Consider the following 25,595-nt stretch of genomic DNA (forward strand, 5'->3'; position numbering starts at 1 on the left):
CCCAAATAGGACACATTAATGTCTTCTGGGTACTTGATATATTCTAGGTTATGCAAAATTTTCTCCAAAGATCCAAGAAACACATGGAATTCAACTAGAGGTACAGTCAAAAATCTTCAAGTCATTTTTCACACAGAGCACAGTAAAATTTCTCCAGGGGTTCCTATTCAAACAGATTTCCTCTGGGTCTCTATACCAGAGAAGGCACTAAATTTCCCCAAATGGAATTCCAAATTTACTGGACAATGTGAAAAGTAGAATAAGTTGGGAAAAAACACAACATGATCAAGTAAGCCCTAACCACATGTGGGATCTTAAAAAGGTGTTATCATTTAGGGTTGATAGTAATGATTTTGAGGCCAATGGATTAATTATGGACCTGGAGTCCATAAGTGTCTCACAGTAAGGCTAGCAGCCTAGATCCATTTGAAATGGAAAAGAAAAAAATATTACTTATAATTTATTTTACTGTGCTCAAGGTAAACTGAGAGGCAATAGGTAATATTAAACAAATGAATAGAGAGATAATAATACTTAAGCATTCAAATAGCAAAAGTTATCACAGTGGAATTGTTCTGACTTGGAAGGAAAAACAGCAGAAAGCTGTAAAATTATAGTCTAAAACAAAGGGGAGAAGTGTTAATTTTTTCTAGCAGATACTGAAATCTTCGGTATACAACAAAGAGTCTTTGGAGGAAAATCTCTTTAATAGATCTATGAAAATTTAAAGGGTTCAAAGCTTATCCTAAATGAAAACTCCACATGTTGAACTGGAATCAGGGAGCAAATGGAGTAAACACTCTGTCTACCAATAGGAAGGACAGAACTGCAGATGGTCTAAGGACTGGGCCCTCAATGATCAGTCTTCCTATTACCCCAATATTATAGTTAATTTCAAGGGTCTCTTAAAGACTATTGTTATCGTGGCTTAAGACTTAAATATTGTTTCTGTATTGTAAGAAGAAATAAAATTTTGAGTTGAGACAGTTTAATTTTCTTCTGGAGAGAGTTAACTGTCATGTGGAGAGAGAATATGTGAGGCACAAAGAGACAAAAACTCAGAGGACTTTTTTCCTGAGAGAGTAAGTCAACTGTCAAGGAGAAAGAGACTGAACTTAAACCATGATACATAATAATACTTTGTGTTTTAGTGTCTCTTTGAAAAGTACTCAGAGTATGAACGAAAATAAAGACATATCATGTCATATGTCAGCATACTACAGAATTTTATGGTAGGTGTGAGTTTTCCTGGAGGACCTCTGACATCCTTCCCAATGCCAATTAATTAGGATTGTGTTCTATAGAGATTATTTCTTTTAAGAATAGTGCTGACTTGCTTTCCTTTTTTTCTCCACTAGGGCACTTAAGATGTGTTTGCTAATTGGATGTGTGTTCCTCCTTCGTTGCCAAAGACCATGTCATGACATGACTTGCACTTGACTTTGTTTTGAGTGAAGGAGGGCTGTGCAGGTCATCAGCCTCACTTCTCCTCCAGAGCCATCTGAATCCAGTGACCAGATATTCATCAGGATGACTGGAGATGACCCAGGATGAGGCAGTTGGGATTAAATGACTTGCCCAAGGTCACACAGCTAGTGAGTGTCAAGTGTCTGAGGTGAAATTTGAACTCAGGTCCTCCTGACTCCTGCACTAGTGCTCTCTCCACTGTACCACCTAGCTGCCCTTGCTAACTGAATACATGAATGAAAAGCAGCTAAGATTATAAGTTATTGCAAGCAAGTTATTTTAACAGCCTCACAGTTAAAATCTTATTGCAATATATCACTTCAAATATAAATTGGTGAGCCCCTTAATACCAAGGTTAGGGGAGGGACAGTATCTTATAAAAATAATTGTCAGCATTTTGTGGTAGCAAAGAACTGGAAATAATTCTGATAGTTATGAAGAATTGTTTTGTTTTTTTTTTTAATGGGAAGACATACAATTTGACGCAGAGTGAAGTAAACAGGAATAAGAGAATATATATGAAGACTACCATAATGTTGACAAAAAAGAACACTAAAAGAATTATAACTCTAATTAATTGTAATGAACAATCTTGGTCTTAAGGAATAGATATTGAAAAATAAACTTCCCTTTTCTAAGCAGAGAAGCATGTGATTATGTATACAAACTTCTGTATACATTATCCTATGTGGTCACTATGGTTGGTTTTGCTTAATTTTTCTTGTTACAAGGAAGTTGTCAGTGCTTTGCAGTTGATTGGTTTGGAAATGACTGTGGCATAAAAAAGTAAGTAGTATTAAATAAAATAAATTTATTTTAAGTGATTTTTAGGATGAATATATATTATTGATATATTCGCATATTTCTAGGTATGATGGCCACACCAAGACATAAATTCATGGTAGACAGGTACTATATTTTATGTATGTTCTGTGTAGTGTGGAGCTCATTATAACTAATCAACAGTAAAATGTATAATGATGAGTTGGATTATCAATTAATTGATAGACATTTATTAAACTCCTGCTATATTTCAGACACTGTGCTAAATGCTGAGAATACAAAAAGATGTAAAAGACAGTCTCTGCCCTCAAGGAGTTTACAGTCTAATGAGGGAATATAAAATGTTCAAGGGTGAAGACTAAATAGGAAATACAATTCTTTTATTATGGCACAGTTGGGTACTTAATAAATGTTTTTAAATTATGTCATTGATATTTTAGTTAATTAAAATGATAGTGGCTGTCTCTTATTTTTAGAATGCTTGAAAAGAATGAAACACAGAATCTTAAGATTTGCTTATCTACATGGCTTCTTGCTTTGATCTGATCAGATAGTCTGGGGAGTTGGCTGTTTTAAATAATTGGGGGGTGGGGGGAGAGTGAAAATAGTAACAAGGTTTTAAAAAATCAGTGACACAGCACTTAAGAAACCAATATTATATTAAAGTAATTTATTTATAGTCCAGCTTCCACAAACTGTGAAAATCCTAATAGAATTTGGACCTCTAATCCTATTTGCTCTCTATGATACTGCCTATACAGTGCTTCAGTCGTTAGTATTGTAGGTCATTATTAAGTAATTTTGTTAAGCAGACTGGTGCATAGGCAATGTGACACGCATTGGGTACTTGTGAAAATAGTGGAGATATATCTGGAGATTTCCTAGATATTCCTCCATTTTACTGGAAATGTCAACTACCTATAGAAGCGCAGTGCATACCTGAAATTCCAGTGGACAAAAATGAGATTTAATAGACTGAGAGCTAGTGAATGGGTAGGACGTATTAAAAGTGGAGGAGGATGTCTCCAAAATTTCTTGAAACATGTTACTCAGATCAAAAGGGTTTATTTAATGATTCTAAACCTTAGTCTGATGATGTGCCTTTAGCAGGGAAGGAGTCCGCTGTTAGTTTGCTTTCTGCAGTCTTCCTGAAATGGCTTACAATAAAGTCTAGCAGTACCTTCCCAATCGCTAGACTAATCTTCAGATCTCTTCAGGACGAAGCGCACGAGGTGGGGCAGGGACACGAATTCCCGTAACATTTATTCTTTCATCAAGTAATTACTTGAAAGGGATTCTATTTAATAGAATTGTGATGGACACACTTCCCAGCATATTCACTCCCCAGTCCGAACCAATTGATTCTTTAATCAATTCTCATAAAACTCTATTTCAGTGTCCGGCTCTCTCCCCCCTCCCCCTCGAGATAATTTAGGGCTGTTGAACATGCTATCCGGGACTATATTGCACCATACGAAATAGGGGGAAATCAATGAACAGGTTAAGTCCTATCCCGATATACCTTTCCCTTTCTGATTTTTCTAACTAGGTGAAGTGAAATCCAATGCTATGATCTTGGAAACCACTGGCGAGCCGGAGTCTTCTACTCTGCATGGTTCTATGCCTTTGACAGCAGACCTCCACTCCTCACCCTTTGCTTCCCATCACCCCCTTCTCCGGGTAGAGGGTTTCTATTGTGTTCCAGGATTTGGAGGAACTGGAGTTACCGAGTTTTTAAGTGTCCTTCCTGCTCCTGTTATCCCCTCTATGAAGATTCAGGTCAGGCTCCGGATTGAGTGCTTGGGTAGGGGATACAGCGCCCCAAGTAATGGAACGCTTTGCGGGACACATTTTCCTTCTCCAGTCGGTGACGATATTGCTGTTGGTGGTAGTGGTGATGGTGGGATGGCATGGGATGGGATGGCTTGGCATGGGACGGGATGGTAGCAGCTGCTACTCCTGCTACCGCTGCCCAGAGGCAGCCTATGTGTGAATTGCCACTCGGAGGACTCCTCCCTCCTGCTCCTCCTTCCCCTTTCCTACCCTCCCCTGGCTCTATAGTGCCTCCGCCTCAACGCCGCACAGGGCACAGACAGAGCTGCTGCCTCTGCAATGTCAGCAGCCGCACCGGCGACGGCGGCGGCGGCAGCAGTAGCTGCATGAGCAGCGGCGGCGTCTCAGTAGAAGCGGGGGAGATCCAGACCAGAACCTAGGAGTCGGCACACGCACGCAGCTAGGCTCCCCAGAGGAACGCGGCAGCCCCTGAGGCTGAGACTAGCCATCCTAACTGTCCATCTCCTTTCATCCAGGAGACAGCGTGAGCCCCGGAGTCTGGCTGTCCAGGAGGACGCCCCGCAGAACGAGGCACGACTGTGCAGGGGGGAGGGAGAACAACCCCAGAATCTCCCCCGTCTCCCCACCCCCCACCCCCCCACGGCAGCGCCTGCCCGCAGTCTCTCTCCAGTCCTCCAGCTCTCTCACTCTCCAGCCCTGCTCTCTCGGGAGCCGGTGAAGAGCCTGAGGATCGCACAACAAAGAAGAGTCAGAAATTAGGAACCGAGAAACCTGCTCGTAGCCGCTGCAGAGACTAGGAGATAGCAAGACCATCTCTACCCCCCTCCCCCCTTTTCACCCCTCGCCCTCATCTTCCTTCCTGCTGGGGCTGCTCAGCTATTGATCAACCTCTGAGTGCCCCGAGAGGGAAGGAGACTCTTCACTTGCAGTACAGCAGCCCCCTCTATCTCTCCCCTCAGAAGGGGGAAAGAAATAGAAGGGAGGAGAGAAGAGGGATAATCATATGACCGTGGTAATAAATAACCCGAAGAGAGCCTGTCCTGCTAGCTCAGATGCTGCAATGCTGCCAGCTCTGAGCGTGGGGAGAGGCAGCCTCTGAGGGAGCCGTCACCGCCGGCCCCCATCTCCTGCGCAGCCCCAGGAGCCTCTGCTCCAGCCTTCTGCCCCTGGGCACCGAGCTCCGCAGCCCGAGCCGCTTTGCTGACCGGCTGGCGGAGAGCAGAGTTGTCCTACAGCGGCGGCGGCGGAGGCAGCCGAGGCAGCAGACGTCCAGCTTCTCGCCGCCCGCTCGTCCTCCGGCCCCTCGTCCCCGCCCCTCCGCGCCGCGCCGCCTGTGCGCCTCCCTTCTCCTCATCCTCCCCTGCTCCGCAGGCTTAGCGCGGAGACCGCCGCAGAGGCTGCTAGCTCCGGGTCGGCTGCCCAGGAAGAAGTCGAGTCAGTCGCCTGGATCTAGGAAAGAGTGGGTGCTTTTCTCCCGGCTCGCCCGAGCCACGGAAGAAGAAGATTAAGATGGCCACTCTGCTCCGGAAAATCGGGCTCATCCGGCTGCACAACCGGGACACGGAGGACCCCAAACATCATCACAACCATCTCCACAGCAGCAGCCAGCACGGCCGCGGCAGCGGCGGCGGCTCCTCGCTAAGGGGCAAAGGCAACCAGAAGAACCACAGCAACAAGCAGCAGCAGCAGCAGCAGCAGCAGCAGCAGCAGCAGCAGCAGCAGCAGAGTGCTCCGGGAGGAGGGGGCGGCTGCAGCGGCGGCGGCGGCGAAGGCAGCCCCGGGCACTCCAAGAACAAGCGAGCGCTGGAGCTGGCCAGCAAGGACAAGCAGCAGCAGTCCGGCGCCGGGGGCCACAAGGAGAAGCAGGCGAGCGCCAGGGAGAACCAGTCCTCTAAGGAATCTAAGCAGCAGGGCGGGGGCGGCGGCCGCAGCGGCGGCGGCGGCGGCGGGAAGGGCTCCTCGCAGGTGGCCCAGACCCCGGCAGCCGGCAGCCTGGCGCCCGTGGCGCGGGGGCAGCCCGGTACCCAGGTGAGGAGCCGGCGGCTGATGAAGGAGCTGCAGGACATCTCCCGGCTGAGCGACCGCTTCATCTCGGTGGAGCTGGTGGACGAGAGCCTCTACGACTGGAACGTGAAGCTGCACCAGGTGGACAAGGACTCGGTGTTGTGGCAGGACATGAAAGAGACCAACACCGAGTTCATCCTGCTCAACCTCACCTTCCCTGACAACTTCCCCTTCTCGCCGCCCTTCATGCGGGTGCTCAGCCCACGGCTGGAGAACGGCTATGTGCTGGACGGGGGAGCCATCTGCATGGAGTTGCTCACCCCCCGGGGCTGGTCCAGCGCCTACACAGTCGAAGCTGTCATGAGGCAGTTCGCTGCCAGCCTGGTGAAGGGCCAGGTAAGAAGGGAGGACGGGAGAGGAGGTTAGGGGAAGCAGAGACCGGCGCATGGGGCAGGGGTGGGGGGCGAAAGCCCCACAGGACTATCTGTGGGGCAGGAGAAGGTCCTTGCGTGGGTAAAGGGGCGGGGGCGGCTGGGGCGACAGCACTCGAGAACACTAGATACTGACGGAGGAGGAGAGAGGGGAAGGAGAGCTTGAAGATTTTTTTCTATCACCTTCAGTTGGTGCTCTGATTCTGACCCGCCAGGTGCGGGCATTGGAGGGGAGATGCGGCATCTCGTTTTTCCTGGGGTGCCTCATTCTCAGCCTCAATTAGTAGACCACCTCCTAGACCTAGAACTTCCCTCTCACCTTCCTCCCCTCCCATTACCAAACTTGAGTTGCGTCAGTTTCAACCACATAACCCCTTTTTAAAACTAGCTACTAAAGGAGGTTATCCACTGATTATTAATCTACCGCCCCCTTCCCATTCCTTTTCATAACCCTGTGGGGCCATACACATACTGTGTTCTGTTATCAGTGGTCAACCTGTCTGTCATTCTCTATGTGTCAGTCTTGCTGTATGTTTGTATCAGTGTCTTAGAGTCTTGTTTTTCATTCTGTTTCTTTCTGTCTCTCCATTTTAAATCTCTATTTCTGTCTCTGCTTCTGTCTCTGTCTTTGTCTCTGTTTCTGACTGTCTCTGTCTCTTTGTCTCTGTCTTTATCTCTGTTCCTGACTGTCTCTATTTCTGTCTTTGTCTTTTCCTCTGTCTCCCAAAAATTTATTATGAGGATTGAAATTATACTTTAGCAATCCCCAGGAAATCTGTTCCTCCTATAAAATATTTCAGATGGAACCATCTGCAGATTTGGGGATAAAATCCGTGGTAAGTAAGGACTGTTCAATCTGTTTCTTTTCTCACTCATTCTCAGTGAAATCTGGTGCCTCCCAAAGGTGAACATTTTGCTAACCGGAAATATCATTAGGAAGTTAGTGATGAAAGTCTTCTTCATCTGGGAAAACCCATAAAGCTATTTATTTAACTGAAATAAGAAAATACCTTCTTTTTTTCACTGCTCCTTCGAGGTTCTCTTCCTACTGTTTTTTTGGATCTTTGCTTCTCAATAGATCATCACCTTAAAGCTGATTTCCACAGCCTCTCTCTTTCTTTTCTTTATTTCTCTGTATTTTTCCCCTCCATATCCTAAGAAGGTTAAAATCTTTTGTACTAATGAAAGGTTTTAACTAAATACTTAAAACTGGGACATGCCGTTTGAATGGCATCATTTTACTTATAAAATCCTGGTAGGTGATTTACCTGAAAGAAAAACTAGGGCAATGATTGTATGGCAATTCAATGAGTGTATCTTTTGAGAGGTGTTCTGCAACCCTCTTAACCTTCACCTTCATATTCACTGCTACAGTGAATGCGAAATCATTTCATCTTTTTAGGGTATAGAGTTACGTATTGGTGTTTGTTACCTGAACGTTTTACTGAATTTACATTAATTATTTCACAAAAATTTTCATTTATTTTTGATTCCTATAGAATGGATGTTTTTAAGACTGCAGTTTAATGATTTTACAGATGCCCTCAATCCTCACCACACTGTTTGGCTCTGCTCCTGTTCTTTCTCTGTCTTGTAAAGGATCGGGTGGCAGAGAGTACCTGGAATTCTAGACAAATAACATCCTAAGTCTAAAAAAGATTCCTTGATTCATAGTAGATCTGTTGTTTTTAATGAAGTTACTCATTCTAGGTGTTGCATTCTATCTCTTTTAGGGTTTATTTTTTTCTCATATTCCTTGAATAAAACCTAAGACAGGACTCAGTTCTCTCCAAGCAAATATTTAACTGATACAGGAAATAATATCAGTGGCAGATTATTAATTCTGAAGCATTATTAATTCTGAATTCCTAATGTAAGGGAATATAGAGGTACATGGTTTAATAGAAAGGATTTTGAGAGGGAACTAACCAAAGGAATCAATTTTTTAAAAGTGGAATATCTATATGGAAGAGTATACAACAGAAATACCTGCATTACTTGTACCCTAACTTTTCATCAGAGCTCTCTGGAAAAAATCTGGCACTTTTTTTCATTAGTCATGGTAAAGATTTCTGAGAGGTGGGAGATAGGGATGGCTTTATTTTCTTAAAAATAACAATGATTTTTCCTCACTAAGAGATTTTTCTTGTTATTTAAAGCAGTGGTTTCAAATATACCTGTAAATATGCTAGTAAAAGTTCTATGTGTACTAATAACATTGTAAAATAACCAGATATGTATCTGCATACATGATACTGTGAGCAGTGAAAGAATAAAGCTTAAAAAAAGGACGTAAATAGTTGGTAGTTAGCATGATATGATTGGTGGAAATAATTAAAAGTGTTTTCTTTAATTATACTGTAATACTCAATGAGACATTACTGTCTACATGATTGGACCTAATGCCCTGCATCTAGATATATTTTGGTAAGCATCCTCATATAATTTAGCTTCAGTTTTAGTGTATAAAATAGCTAGATATAGCTCAAAGCCTACAATATAATTTTTCATCCTAATTTTACCTTTTTCATATTTCTTCATGTTAATTTTGTTGGCCTCTAGTTCCTTGAAATTATTACAAATTGAGTAGGAGATACATTTTCGAGGTACACATAAAACATTAAAGATTCATATGTAAGTGACTTAAAGTCTTTGAAGAAATAAATGACAATTACTCATGCAGGATTCCATGCCTTAAAAGAGTTTTGATAATATGACAAATTACATAAGCGTTATTGCAGTATTGCATCCCACTCTTCTGAATTCACTGCTTGAGTCCATTCACTCAATGTGGCTATAGTTACTGACTAAATTCCATGGATAGTACGGGGTACACAATAGAATATCCAGAGGCCCTCTTTAGTATGCATAGAAAAGTCCATAATATTGTTAATACAGTAACTGTTCAAATAAAGGGTTGTTAAAAATCATTTCTTTTTAAAAAATTCATTTAACAGGTTATGAAAATTAGATAACTCAATGTCAGTTTTTATAACTAGATAACATAATTTTCTGGTTCTTAAGAACTTTAGAAATATGCTTTTATGTCTGGTTCTCTATAGAAATGCATGAAGATTGCTTTTGTTTATTTTTCTGTTTTAATATTTTCATGACAATGTATCATTGTCATGAAATATCTCCATTTTTTAATAGATTTGATTTAAAATTTTTGGTTTTTAAGTTAGAAATTTTAAGCTTGTCACATGACAAGACTACTGCTGTTTCTTATTAATAGAGGTTTTCATTTACTTAGTTTTTAAAAGTTGACCTCTTGAAATTTATTGCAATATATTGTTTGATATTATTTATTGCTAATATAACTTGTGTACTATTCAGTAATTTAAACTGCTTAAGAATGTCGATGTGAATACCTTGCTTATTTGCATTTTACTTTCTCCTGTAAACTAACTCTTCTTTTTAGGCAATATCTTCATCATTTGGGCATCAGAAGAGTAATAATTAAGTGGGACAAGAATCAGGAATAGACCTGTGATTACATTTAGTATAGGGAAGGATCAGATGATGAAGCTCCCTCTACTAATGAAGGTTGGCACTTGTACTGCAAGTCTTAGTTGCCCAGATTACTAAAAGATTAAGTGACTTGCCCAACGTGCCACACCAGTATATATCAGAGGTGAGACCTGAAATCAAGCCAGTGAGCATTTATTATGCACCTACTATGTTTCAGAAAAAAAGAAAACACTGGAACCCAGACATTCTCTGACTTTATGGACAGATTTCTATACATTAGTCTAGGGCTGCCTCAATTACTGGAATAACTTATAAATCAAAGATATCCTTTCGCTTTGTATAGTATTTTGATTTTAGCTAAGTGCACAGGTTTCCACAGTGTTTCCATAAAAGGGATTTCCCCACAACAACTGTGAAGGGTAGATAGGACAAGTATTATTCCTGCTTTACATAGGAAGAAGGTGAGGCTTAGGTAGACTGTGAGGGACTTGTTCAGAGTCACATGGTTAATAAATGGCAAAGCTTTCATTCCAACTCACAACTTCTCAGAGACCATGACTCTTTCCATTACATCATACTGCCCCCTCAAAATCAATACATGTTATAGAACTCAAAACAATAACTTGCACATTGTAGATACTCAATATTTAATGAATATCGATTAATCCATATTCACAAAATTACATTTTTAAAGAGTTTCAGGTACATAATTTAAAAACATATACAAATTGGTATGGATATTTTAAGAGCTTGTGCATACAACTCAATATGTATGTTCTTTACAACTAAAGTAGATTTGATTGCCATGGAATTCAGTCTCTAAGAGGACAGAAATAAGTAAATTTCATCAGTATAGTTATTTGCACTGACATACAGATTAATGTGAATCATGCAATGGTAAATTCTCCCTGCTTTATAACAGTAACCCATTTGTATGACTATATCAACTCAGCTAACTAATTGAGATCATTAGACAGTTTGATGATCAGCGTTTCCAACAGACAAGGAGCTGGCAAAGGGACTGATCTCTGGCCATGGTCATGCCCTAGCCAGTCCCAAAACCATTTACCAAATGGAGACAAACCTCTTTTAGAACTTAAAGTTCTAATGAAATGCCTAATACATGACACAGATCAACAATAATTTTGACTGATCTATGATAGCTTTGTCATGAAGTGAAGTGTTGTATCAGTTTACTAATGGAGAAAAAGTCAGACCGATTGTTTAGATTGTCTCAGCCTCTATCAATCATGACCCTTCTAATCAATTTTGTGCACATAGAATAAATACACTGTCAACCATTAAGCAAGGACACTAAGAAGAAAATGTTACTTTAAAACTTCTGCAGATTTACTTTGAAGTAAAAATGTGTCAGTGATTCCAGGTCAGTTATTATTTGACTATTATTTTTTGTGGTTTTTGAATAAAGGAAACTGGAATGCTGCCAGAGATTTTCACAGGATCTGGTGTCTATTGCTCAGTTTTATTTAGTGATATGCATGACTAAAATCAATATAAATGTGTTAAAATTCCTACCGTGTAAAATGTGTCTTTGAGTGAAAAACCAGCAAGACACATCATTTCTTCAATATTTTTCGAGAGTAGTGACTATTGTCCCCAAAGAAGACATTGAACTACTTTATTTATGACTTTGCAATTATGTATAATCTAATCAAAAAGAGGAATGAGTGGACATTCTACAAATCATAAGATGCTAACCAATTACAATTGATGCTTTTTATCCAACTTTTGCTTTTTTTAGTAACTCAGAATCTCATCTATAGAAACTATATCTTATTTATGATATTGTTAAAATTAGCATGAATAAAGACATTTTATATTAGCAAAGTGTCATCATGACAAATCACTTAATTTTGAATTTATTAGGAGATGATTTTAATAGCAAATTATAAATATGTTGAGGGTAAAGGTGAGGGAATTGATTTTTTAAAAATATCTTTCTGGATCAGAGCTAATGTTGATTTTTGGTAGTGCTTTTTATGAGTCACCATGTGTCATTTTGTTCTCTACCTCAGCGTAAGGGACAAAGCTAATTACCAGCTAACTGATGACTCTGCAGGTTGTGGTATCTATAAACTTGACTGTTTGGGAGAAAAATAGCTACTTGTTCTTACACCAAGTAGGGCAAGCATAAAAATGCAGACAGGACTTTGTATCCTAAAAATAGTTACCAACTAACCGAGTGTTCCGACATCAGTAAGTCTCTAGTGGTTGCTTTCTCTGACAAATAGTTAATAATAGTAGTAATTTACTTTTAAATTGATATTTAATTTCCTTTAGAGGAGACTGAAGGTGGAAATGAAAAATTTAGATTTATAATTTTATCATTCAAATTTATAAATTTATATTTCAGTTTTCAAAGCAATATTTTTTGATGATATCATTATTTAAGAAAAGAAAATACTAATCTGAGTAGTAAGTTGATAGTATTATACTAATAGAAAATAACAATGTGAATAGTAAATTGATAGCGAGTAGCCTAAGTTATGTTCAAACCTGACTTATTTTTCAGCCTTCCTGTACCCTTTTCTGGCCTCTCTTTTCTCAGTCTCAGAAATAGCTGGAGTTGAATAGTGAAACAGCCTTCCTACAACTGCAGAATACACATGACAGGAAAAGAATGGAAAGACATTGCTTCCATGTTGCAGGGACATCTCTTGACTGGGTTGCCATGTACGAATGATGGCAGACATTAATAATGAAAGATGTGGCAACCTAAGAATCATTCTTGAGTTCTTGTCACATTTCTAATGTCTTTCTGTTGGAAAACAGTTGTTGGTACAATGAGTAATACGCAAGGATAGAGAAGGGAGGGCACGGGCCTGTGTTTTTCTTTGCCCTCCATCAGTTCCCTATATATGTACCACATGGAGTCTAGAGAGGGAAGGAAAAGGAAACAAATAGATAAAAGGAACGAAAAAAGAGAGGAGAGGGGAAGTAATTGAATCTACCAAGGAACTTTTTCACTAATTCCCAATTAAGCTTTTCCTCACACTTCTACCCTGACCACCCACCCTTCCCAAAATCTCTAATATTCCCATTCTTCTTTTCACCAGCACCTTCACCTTCCCTAACAAACTTTAAGTACTCTTGTGGAAAAATACAGACAAAGTAAAATCCTTAGTCCCTGGGCAACTTCCCTGTGCCAAGAAAGAATGTGAACTTTGGGGGAAGGCAATAATGAAAGTTCATTCAAAACTTCATTTGATACACAGAAAGAAACATTGGATACGTGGAAGAAAACATTGTTGTAGAGAGCCCCAAAAAGTGGGCAATCCCTAAATAGTCTATGTTTGGTTTTGGTTTTTATCTTTGTCTTGTTTCACTAATTATCTTAGTGAAGTTAATAAAATGGTTGTTCTTTCTCTTGAAGAAACACTATCTTGTCAATAGAGACAGCTTGGATTCAATACCTACTGGGTGATGAGGAGAAGCTAGTATGATTAAAATATTCCTGTGAAAACTCCTTAAAGTAGATAATATATACCTAGATAGTTTAGAGATTGACTCTAAAGTTAACTCTATGAAAGAAAACTCTCAGAAGCTGCTTTTCTGCATTATTTCATTGCTTTTTTTTCATTGCTAAAATATGGAAAATTAGACCTTTCCAAAAGAACACAACTTGACAGAAACATTTCCACATAGTCTATATTTTTGGACCCAAATTTTTCCACTTCCACCCAGATACATTTAGTGGATTGGCAGCTCACCCCAAAAATACTTTTTTTTTAAAAATAGTCTGGTGACTGCCTCAACCTCCCAAGCTAGTCCTGCCTCTGCTGCTATTCTAGGGATAATTCCTGAAGATACCTCAGAGCTTCTGCTTATGCATATTCTACCTCTGTTGGAAACCTCTTAGCTGCTTAACATAATTCCAAGCCTAGTTTTTTCCAAAGAGAACACCTTGCCACCTTTTCCAACACTATTCATCCTATTATATATCTATCTAGGAATACCTAAAGGAGAGAAAATGGAACTGTTGAGTGGTGGATTCAGGGATATGAGATGAAGAAAACAGTATATGGAATTTGTGTCAGAAGAATGACAAAGAAGGCAAAGAATTATAATAAACTGTAGGAGAGGCAGGCAAGGGTTATTAATAGGAATACTTATTGATGAAGCAAGCCATAGTCTAATGCCATAGCATTAGGCAGAGTTAGGAATCCATGAAGTCAGTTCATGTATTAGTATCCATGATGATGAAAAGTCAAGCAATCTAGTTGAAAACCTCCCGTAATATCAACATTTACAACATCGTTTTTAATCAATTATCCAACTGACAGACAAAATCTAGTTGTTAAGACATTGCCATCAGAAATAACTTCTAAACTTTTTTCCAATTATGTGTCTAAGCCATAGATATTCAATCTCACCTGAGTTCTGAGGGCATTGAGGGAATTGAGTGAACCACACTAACTCCATCTTGTGACTCAATTCTGAATCTAGCTCAGTTCCCTTTCTATTCAGTTGTAGATCTAGTACAATTTCCATCTTGAAAACTTTATTGCAATGTTTGAACCTGTCCCTGTGTGACTGGGCAGCTGGACCTCCTCTACTTATTGTTTATAGATCCTTAACTAAGGACCTACGTTATGCTGACCAGAAACTCAATCAGATCTGAAGATTGATGCAGGGAGTTTTTTCATAATTATGTATCTCAAGGAACCCATATGTCTTATCTGAAAACTGGCCTTGTACTGATCAATCAGTTAGGAACATGTTTCCATATTCCTTTGATTGAATGTAGATACTTAGGAGGAATGGGACACCTCCTTTTCTGATTTCAGGGAATTGTACCTGTTCATTCATTACCCAAGATGATTTATTTCTTAAATTTCTTTTCTTTATAGGCACAGAACTGAATTCATATACATGTCTATCAAAGAATAAAAGTTATTATTACAACCTTTAGCAATAGGAAGCCCTTATAGCAATGCTAACATTTGGACCAATCAAGAGACTTCTAATACTTATTGATAATAATAAAAATCACCCTTGTGATTGTAATATAACCATGTTTTACAATAAAGGGACAGCTAGGTGTCATAGTGGATAAAGTGTGAGGCCTAGAGTTAGAAAGAGTCATCTTTGTGAGTTCAGATATGGTCTCAGACACTTACTAGCTGTGTGACCCTTGGCAAGCCATTTAACCCTGTTTGCCTTAGTTCATTAGTAAAATGCACTAGAGAAGGAAATGGCAAACCAGTCCAATATTTTTGCCAAGAAAACCCCAAATAGGGTCATGGTGAGTCAGATACAACTGAAAAACAACTGAAAGCATACAATATAGGTATATAATATAGTCAGCTGGATAGAGGTACGGCACTTGGGAAGAACTGAATTTAAATCATGCCTCAGACATTCCCTAGCTATGTGTCCCTGGGTGGTCACTTACCTTCTTTGTACCTCAGTTTCCCCATATGTCAATTGGGAGGGTAATAATAACACCTATTTCACAAGGTTATTGTTAGGATCAAAGGAGTTAATAGATAAAGGACTTTGCAAACCTTAAAGCACTGTACAAATGTTAACTGTTATTATTACACAGCAGCTAGGTGGTGCAATGGAGTGATACATCTAGAGGCAAGAAGATCTGAGTTCAAATCTACCTTCAGATACTAGCTATATGACCCTGGGCAAGTCACTTCACATCTCTCTGCTTCATTTTCTTCAGCTGAAAAGTGGAAGGAGTGTTGTGATGAACAAATGAGATAATATCTATAAAATGTTTTGCAAACCTTAAATTTAGTGCTGTAGAAATGCTAATTGTTGTCATTATAACGACTTTGCATTTATGTGTTTCTTTGAGCTTTCACATTTATGGACTACGGATTTAGAAATGAAGGGAACTTTGGAGGTCCTCTAATCCAAACTCTCCTTTTGCGGATGAGGAAACTGAGCCCCAGGGAATTAAAAAGCTGTACACACCCTGTGCAGCACAGGTTTTAGGTGCTGCTAGAGCAGACTTGGAGTCCAGGTCTTTTCAACTCCAAATACAGTGATTTTTCAACAGATTCAGGCTGTGGAACACTGTGGGTTATACAAGGTAGACATATGACCCCATTTTAAAAATGAGGAAACTAGATCAGAGTGCTTAAGTGGTATGCCCAGAGTCACACAGAATATAAGCTGTGAACTTCCTCATATTGATACTTCCCACAATGTGTCTGAGGCAAGTAAAAGAGAAAATAGGGCCTATAGTCAAAGGGTGATGTGGATTGGCATCCAACCTGTGTAAGAAGATCGAAGCTTCCCTGGGTCAATGCAAAAGAATAAGATCCAAGACCAAAAACTGAAATGGGTAATCATTAAGACAAGACAGTTCTCAAGGAATCTGTAAATAAATCAAACACATGGGAAATACGATGATAGTTAAATGATATCTCTGAAAATATTCAACACAGCTAGTCAGTACATCCTTTGATAAAAGGTGCATAGTCTGCCTGTATCCCCTTCTGTTCCTTAAATGAAAAATGTTGTCCATTCTTGGTACCTACAGAATCAAGACTCATAATCAGATGTTCATACTTCTGGTCAGGTGCTTTTTTCAATAAAGGATACGATCATAGGTTAATTCAGAAACAGCAAACTGTTGGGGTTCTCATAAATTGCAGTCACCTTTTGTCGGAAAGCTCTCCCACTTGGAGTTTCATTTTTTCCTTTTTGTGGTGAACCAGTTTTAATTGATTCTCATTCATGTACAGTTCCGTGGTATAATTATGAATAGTCAGGCATCTGTTGCTATAATAGGAAAGAACAGAGTATTTGGACTCGAAAGATCTGAGTTCAAGTCTTAGGTCTACTACTTATTATATGCGTTACCATCTTCACTTCCCATATCTGTAAAACCAGGATCTTAAAATTAGATGATCTTAAAGTATCTTCCATTTTGAAATCCTGTGAGATTTAGGAACTTTTTCTATTTAGTTTCCAACTTAAACTTTTGTTTCAGGAAACTGCCACATGCCTTGGATTGGATCACCACAATTTTCCTTTATACTGAAATAGTAAGTAAGTATCCAAGTGGATTGTTGTTGCAACAACAGATGTTAGCAACAGTCCTTAAAAATTACAGAATATTATATCCACTTAGAAATTTATTTGTAACCATTTTGTAGCAAGGTTTAAGGCAGGCCTTGCTAGCAAATTTGAAATACCCTTAATAATGTACCACATTTTGTGAAAATCAGTATGTCCCCTTAAAGGATATCATGGAACAACCACACAAAGCATATTCAAAATATTTCACAGTCTAGTTAAAACTGTTGTAGCACTTTGGGTCAATAATACTTTAGAACAGAAGTTCTCAACCTCTTTATGTATCAGGGACCCCACTGGCAGTCTGGTGAAACCTATGGACTCCCGTCTCATAATTGTGTTTTTGAATACATAAAACAAAATGCCTAGGATTAGAAAGGAATACAATTATATTGATATACAGTTTTCAGAATATCGAAAAGAAAAAAAATTGCAGATCCCAGATCAAAAACTCCTTGGCAAAATAACAGAATCTTAGTAAAAGAATCTCCTTGCCTTTAAAGATAACAGTTGAAGGTAAATGTGTTTGAAAGGAGCATCCTATTCTTCTGGGACTCTTGAATTTTCTATTAAATGTGTCTATTATAAGAAAGAGCTTTCCAACAATTAGAGCTATCCAACCATTGATCAGACTGTCTTACAAAGTAATGTCTTACATTACTAAAAGAATTAAAGTAGAGGCAGAGGACCATCAGTGAGGGATGTTGTGGAGCAATTCTTGTGCTGAATAGTGGTTGGGCTAAGAGATCTGAAAAATGCCTTCTGAATATAAGGTTCTATTATTCTTTGGTTCTGATTGTTTCTCAGGTAAGTGCCAAAGTAAGATCCCAAAGAATTCTACATGGTTTGTAGTGAAATTGTTTCTCCAGGGTGTGTGATCTGACTGTGAAGCGCTCAATGATGACAGCATTGTTCAGGCATATTAAAATACCACAGTTTATGATCCTGACTATGAAACTCCCCGAGTGTTCTTCATTTAGCCAACTTTTCAGTCTGCCTTTTATATCCCTAAGGTAGGAAAGTTCCTTTTACCTTCAACTGGAATAAAAAAAATGGCAAAATTAATTTGTGAGCCAAGTAAATGTTGCCATAAGTATTGCTATAAAGTTTGCGGTGTTGTAAAGAATCCAAGAGACACACTGAGCAGATAGAACTAGTATTGTGCTGTTTTTCAGTATGAGTTTTCCACCTCCTTGAAGTCAGACTCTTTGATTGTTATTAAAGAGCACATACTCAGGCACACATTTTTGCCTGAGGTGATTTCAATCTATTCTATTTCTGAGCAACACATTCCTACCACTTACTACCTATTGAGTAGGTGACAACCTCACTAGCCCTCACTTTCCTGCTTTATAAAATGGGATTCATTTTATAAAGTTCTTGCTACATGCCAGGACCTTTACAAATATCTCATTTCATCTTTACAGCAACCCTTTGAGGCAGATGCTGTTGTTAGCCCATTTTACAGTGGTAAGGCAGACAAAGATTAAGTGACTTGCCCACAGTCACACAGCTGACAAGCATTTGAGACTGGATTTGAACTGAGATCTTCTTAACTGTAAGCCCAGCTCTCTATCCACTATGCCATCTCACTGTTTCCTAGAAGAAGAAGGGTTTAATCAAAGATTCTTAACCTGGGACCTATGAACTTTGGAAAAAAAATTTGATAACTGAATTTCAATATATTTGTGGATTTTTTATAACTCTATGTATTTTATTTTATGTATTTAAAAACATTATTCTGAGATAAGGTTCTTAGTTTTTTCTAGGCCACCAAAAGGGTCCATTATACAAAAAGACTAAATGATCTTTAAGATTTTTCTAACTCTAAATTCTAAAACTTAACTTCTAACTCTAAATTCTAGAAGATCCTAGAAATTTTACTTTGCTTTCCAATATATCATCACTAATGTGTTGCAAAAGTTTATTACATTTTCAAAGCTACATTGGACTTTGCAGGAAAATTGACAGGTGACTGGGGTGGGATACTCATAGGGAATCACCTCAATTAATGTATATTGGTAACTTCCATGTAATTTATAGTTGTAGAGAGTATCCTGGAAGCACCATGATCATTCAGTAATCATGTGTTTAAAGGCAAAACTTGAACTCTGGTCTTCTGACACTTGCACTGTGCTTGGCACATGGGAAGCACTTAATAAATGCTAGTTGACCTAGTGACTGACTCCACACTTGGCTGCCATGATTCTGCCTCTTGTCAAACGTGTTGCATATATTTTAATAATGATTTCTTTCTTTCCAGCTTTCCCTTTCCCTTTATTAGAATAAACCAGATCTCACCTGCTGAACCCAAGGATATACTCCACCCCATCCCATGTGAAGATTCTTAAGGTGTGGTAGGATGGGTTTAACTATTATTAATAATTAAACAGGACTTGACCAGTACTGAAAGGTAAATATCAATGCATGTACAGTGCACAGCACCACCTTCCTTTCCCTGTGAATTACTCATAATAAGTAGTGAAAGGAAGACATCCTTGACCATCAAACTGCCCCCCCCACTTCACTCATTCTCCCAGCTCTAAAAGACACTTGCTTGTAGAATCCTTAGGAAAATGCCTACCAATCTTATTAGAGCCTCTATTACAATTTGTCTTCTATGACTTCTATGTGGGTCAGAAGGAAAAATGGGGGATGTTAGTTTAGCACCTTTGTAACATGTACAATAGAATGCACAATATTTAGTAAGGCATGGTGGAAAGGGTGTTAGACTCAACCCGGAGAACTGAATTTGATTCCTGACTCTCAGATTTAGGGTGTGATCCAGGGGAAAATAATCTTGACTATTTCCTTCACATGATGTTTATGAGGAAAGACCTTTGAAGTACTATTCAAATGTGATCTGTCATTAGTATTTTCTTTTGTAGGGCACATATACTTGGAGAAGCAAATACAGCAGTGTCTTGTTTGCCCTCTAATTTTAATGCCACAGAGTCCATGCTGTGGAAGTGTTGTGAGTAGGAAATCAAAATTAAATAGCAATCCAGTTCCAGAGAGATGTAGTCTAGTCCAGGACTTTTAGGAAGATTTTGTGACCAATATGAACCAGATTACTAGATGATCTTTATTTAAGAAAACTTAAAATATGTTTTAAAAAATTAAAGGCAGAGGACATAACACTTTATTCATTAGATAATAAGCATTTATATTAGTTCCATATTGCAACCAATTAAATTAACATATAAATAAAGAGCTAACACAAGCACATTTCGAGTGAATGTAAAGGTCTCCTTTTTTTCATCTAGCCTTCATTCCTCAGAATTATTCCTTTGATATGTTTTTCTAAATTTAAGTGTTTTTTTAATCAGAACTTCTGGCTGCATACATAGATTTGTCAATCTTGGCTATATATAATCATCATTCAAAAGGGTTTTTTTGTTATCTCTTAAACAACTACAAAATAAATAAAATGTGTCAAAAGAAGATGAGGTGTGCTTCACATGCCAAAGCCATTTACAAAGTCAATATGCCAGCGATACCTTTTTAACATTCAGTTAGTTTATTTTTCCACACACACACCCAAGCTCCTTCATTTCTGGCCTGTGAAATTCCTTGGCCAAGTTTATAGCTCCTCCATTCCTTTGATCTGTAGTCCAATGAATAAATAAAGTGAGTGGTTTTCTTGATATAGAAAAATCCTATTCGTTTCAGAGGATCATTGCAGGTCTGGATCCTCAGAAACCTCCAAAAGTCACCATTACCCACACAATATCAGTTTTATCAGTATTATTGGATCACAAGGAACAGGAGTCAGATGCTTGATGCTGGCAGTAGCATCTCATGCAAAGACAACACAGGTAATAAATTTATTACCTGTGTTAGGAATGCTATAGTGGTTCCAACTGTATAGCTGTATACCAGAAGTAGTAGTATCATAGATTTTTTTAAAATTATCATCCCCAGGGAAGAAAGTGTCTTTCTTATCATTCTGGGTAATCCTGCTATGACACAGATATGAGTAACAAATATTTTCCCCTGTCCCATCTGGTTAATTTTTATAGTCAAGTCATTCCAGTATATTTCTTATAGCCCTACCAAATCCCCCTTTTGATAGGTTCCTTATCACCTCTGCCTTAATTTTTTATTTCACTGATGGTAAACTACAATCAAGCAGGTCCAAGTCATCATAGCTATAGTCACTGTAGTACAATATTCATCCTCCTCATCAGGGGCTATTTCTATCCTTAGACTTCACAGAGTTATCGGGAATATTCTTATCATGAGTTGTTAATACCAGCAGTTCTCTTCAATACAAGAGCAATACTGTTATTATTGATTCTGCTTCTATTATCTGCCAATTCACCATTTCCTTAAAGTTGTCTTTTAAAGACTTACCCCTTAGACTTAATTGGTGATGGAATGAATTATCTTGTGCCTGTTACTCTTTATATAGCCAGAAAGCTGCTTCTTGCCCATGGGGTACAATTTCAGCTTTTGGCCCCTTTTCCCAAGGGGAGATACCATATACCATGTATCTTTTAAGTAAGGTCAAGCTTATCTATTACTATAACTTAGGGCGGGAGGGTTATTTTTTGGTGACTGGTTAGTTCTCCCTTCTTTTAGGACTTAGACTGGTTCCTAACTTTGAATCCTCCATGAGAATCTCTGGTAGGTTGTGGTGGCTCCTACAAGGAGCTTGTCTCCTACAAAGCAGGCTGTGATAGCATGGAGTAGGTACACGGCATCATCTGCTTTGATATACTTCTCCATCGCCATCTCCCTTTTACGCTTTGCTTCTACTATTTCATTCTCTCTTTGGGACATACAAAGTCATCACAAACAAGCCTTCAGGGGAGACACACTTGGTTACAGGAAAGGAAGGAATGAAGGAATGGATGGAGGAAAGAAAGAATAAAAAGGAGGAAGAGAGGGCAGAGGAAGCACACATTTATTACTCATCTATGTGCCTGGCACTGTGCTAAGCTCTTTACAAATACTATCCCATTTGATCTTCACTACAACCCTGGGAGGTAGGGGATACTATATCTCTATTTCACAATGGAGGAAGTTGAAACAGACAGAGAGGTTAAGTGAAATGCCCAGGGTCACATAACAAACATATGAGACTGGTTTGAGTTCAGGTCTTTTTGACTCCTGGCCAGGTAGTGCTTCTCTATCCACTGTGCCACCTAGTTGTCTCTACTGAAGAGAAAATGTGTTGTGATCCTTGTATTTTTGGTAAAGACATTTTGCTCAGCATATATATTTCTCTCTTTCCACTCCTTCCTTTCCCCATACATTCTTTTCTGAGAAGTGACTGCATTTACCAGTACTTTATCATTTAAATTTCTGACTCCATTATGTAGGTTCTGAGCCCTTTTCTCATTAATGTTCTTCATCCCACTGGGACACTACATACTTCTAGTCTGCAAAGCATGCCATTCCATTTGTCCACTATTACTCCAGTTTGGGGATTATAGAACTAAATTAGATTTATATAATGCCTTTCTCAATCTCCCAGCTAGGAATCTTCTTTGAAATGAAGCATTTTTCTTAGCACAAAAAGATATATTGGTTGAGTATCTGAGGGGTTAAAGTTCAAGTGTCAATCACTTACTTTTACTGGTCATGAGTCTTCTTATCATCATCATTGTACCAGAAACACAAATCACTAGCCTTGTCAAGGCTAGAAACAGAATGGTGCTTTGGCCAGCACATGTACTTCCTTGTTCCAGTGGATTGTCTCAATTGGGCTATTCCTGTGGTTGGAGATTAGTAGGTGTTAGGATGTCCTGTCACCAGCCTCTTCTCATAGTTCTTAGGTCATATATCTGAACCCCTTCATTTTACACATGTGATAACTGAGATCTGAGAAAGATATGTGGCTTCCCCAAGGTGACAAAAGTAGTGACAGAGCTGAGATTTGAACCAAAGTCCCCTAAATCCATCACCCCATCTGAGGAATGGCCTGATCATGCTTTTGCCATCTCAGACTACATTTCAGGAGTCCATTTTCTGCTGTCCAGAAGTCTGAAAAGTCTAAGTATTTGTTAATGAGGAGAGCTTGACCTGATTCCATGCAAGGTATCTATGATGTTTTTCTACCATGCGTACAAGAGTGAGTTTAGCCAATTCTGAGGATTTACCTACTCCTTCCTTAACCATTGTCAATCCAATGGAATAAGGCTGAATGAAGGCTGCTTTTTATAGGTTCCTTGAACTGTGACTTTGATACTTTCTTGGGTGACTCTCTCTTCCTTATCTTCTTTTACATTTATTTTCTATATACTCCTCTGCTGGCATTCTCCTCACCCTCCCTTTCTTGCTTTACCTGGACTTAAGTGGTTACTTTGGGGTTAGTGAAGAAGTGTGTGTGTGTGTGTGTGTGTGTGTGTGTGTGTGTGTGTGTGTGTGTGTGTTGTCCCATCCTTGACTAAGATGCTATCTAAGAGATAGGTCAAAGGGTTTCAGTTATTATGACCATCTGGTGAGATCATTAGAACAACCTTTACTGTTCTCTGGTTATGTTTTATTTCCTCATTTACTATATCCACTAGTTCTTCTATGACTTTATTTGTAAATATCTGGAAAAAAACCCCATACTTCTGTTATCTTTTATCTTTTGATATTTAGGGTTGTTTCAGGACTTTTCTTTAGTAATTTAACTTATCACCCTTATTTAGACTTTGAAGCTAATCATTGCGCAGTTGGGTACTTTAGGTGGGTTAAGGGTATCCATGGTTTATCTCTGTGAGATATCTCTTATTCCAAACTGTCTTAGTGTTGTATAATATCTGCTTCTTGACAGTAGTACTTCCCTCACTTTTGTATTTGTATCCTCAGTCCCTAGCACAATGATTAAAAAAATACTTTTTTGTTGATCAATTAACATGTAATGAATGAAGGTAATCTGACCCAGTTGCTGAATGGTTGTCTAAGGCTGTACCTTATACCTAGATTATTCTCATACTTGTGTAAATTTAGGAAACTTCTGTATACAGCCTTAGTGGTACAAAAATAAAATATTTGCTTCTGTAAGAACATGCGCTACTAATTTCTACCCACTTTGTATAACTAGAGTTCTTCCAGCTATCTTGTGGCCTGGAAGAACTCTAGGAAAGAAGTCATGTAGTACAACTCATATTCTGATGGCCAAAGCTAGGATACAGTTTATACTGTCAGTCCAGAACAGTTGATAAGCGTTGTCCTAGGAACCTCACAATTGCAGTTAAATACCCCAACAGGGACACTCCAGGGTTTCTGAGAGTGGAGCCTCCCCTTTGTTGTAGACTCAAACCCATCGCCCATCTCAGACTCTGGGAATTACCTCTCTAAGGACACAGCCTCGTTGCAGCCTCACCCAATCTCTTGATATTGTCCTTAGTCAGTAGGCCATTGAACAACAATGGTGGTTTGTCTTCTGGATATGGAATAGGCCTATGGTTTTGGAAGGTTGGACCCTGTCACATCCAGATCCTCAGGAGCCTTAAGATGAGAGCAGGTGGATATCTCACAGTCTTCCATGGAACATCAGGTGAACCAGCCTCTAGGATGATAGAGAGTCAGGAAAGTCAGATGTCAGTTGAAACAAGAATTCATACCAGTAATAAGAATTTGAATTCTGTCCAGAATATATTTTCTTTCATCTTATTCCTGAAAAGGGAGAGAATAATCAATCAACAAGTATTTTTTAAGGACCTCTCATATGCCAGGCACTGCGTTAGGTGTTGAAGATACAAAGACACAAAATGAGACAGTTATTGAAGGAAGGAAAAAAAACCCAAATATTTATTAAGCCTTTTATTTATTTATTTAATATACCAGGCATTATGCTGAGAACTTTATGAATTTTATCCCTTTTAATCCTCACAATAACCCTGGGAAGTAGTTGCTATTATTATCCCCATTTTACAGTTGAGAAAACTGAGGTAGGTAGATGTTAAATGACTTGCTAAGGATCACATGACTATTAAGTAGATTATGCTGGGTTTGAGCTCAGTGTTTCTGAACTTCAGGTCCAGAACCACCTAACTACCTCTATAATCTTAAATTTAGATGCAGTGAGGGCTATTCCCCCCATGTAACATTGGGATATTATTGTGCATTTCCAAGGGAGATAGAATAGATATCTCTAGCTTCTTCCCCTGCTGTTCTCCAAAGGAGGTTTTATTTTCTGCCAGGAGGAAAAGCAGGAGGTAGGAACCAGAAGCTTACCTGTTCTCCTGTGCTCAGAGAAATGGGGAACTGGGCTAGAATTCACATCTATCTGCTCTCTTGGGGCAGCTAGGTGGTACGGTGGATAGAGCACCAGTGCAGGACTCAGGAGGACCTGAGTTCAAATCTCGCCTCAGACACTTGACACTCACTAGCTGTGTGACCTTGGACAAGTCACTTAACCCCAACTGCCTCATCCTGGGTCATCTCCAGTCATCCTGATGAATATCTGGTCACTGGATTCAGATGGCTTTGGAGGAGAAGTGAGGCTGGTGACCTGCACAGCCCTCCCTTGCTCAAAACAAAGTCAAAACAAATCATGTCATTATTTCTCCGATGGCATGGTCTTCTTCGGGCAATGAAGGATGAACACACACATCTGCTCTCTTAAATGCTATTAGGCTAATATTT

The 25,595-nt window shown here is 39.2% G+C and overlaps 1 protein-coding gene across 1 annotated transcript in view; it reads left to right on the forward strand.

The window, feature by feature from the left end:
- Positions 1–5,553: 5,553 nt before the first annotated feature.
- Positions 5,554–25,595, forward strand: part of UBE2QL1 (ubiquitin conjugating enzyme E2 QL1) — a 55,328-nt gene continuing 35,286 nt past the window's right edge. The window contains exon 1 of the mRNA XM_072605385.1: positions 5,554–6,444. Within this exon, the coding sequence (XP_072461486.1) occupies positions 5,554–6,444 (891 nt within the window). The remainder of the gene's footprint in view (positions 6,445–25,595) is intronic.

The sequence above is a fragment of the Notamacropus eugenii genome, chromosome 4 (genome assembly GCF_028372415.1).
Source record: "Notamacropus eugenii isolate mMacEug1 chromosome 4, mMacEug1.pri_v2, whole genome shotgun sequence".
Taxonomy (NCBI): Eukaryota; Metazoa; Chordata; class Mammalia; order Diprotodontia; family Macropodidae; genus Notamacropus; species Notamacropus eugenii.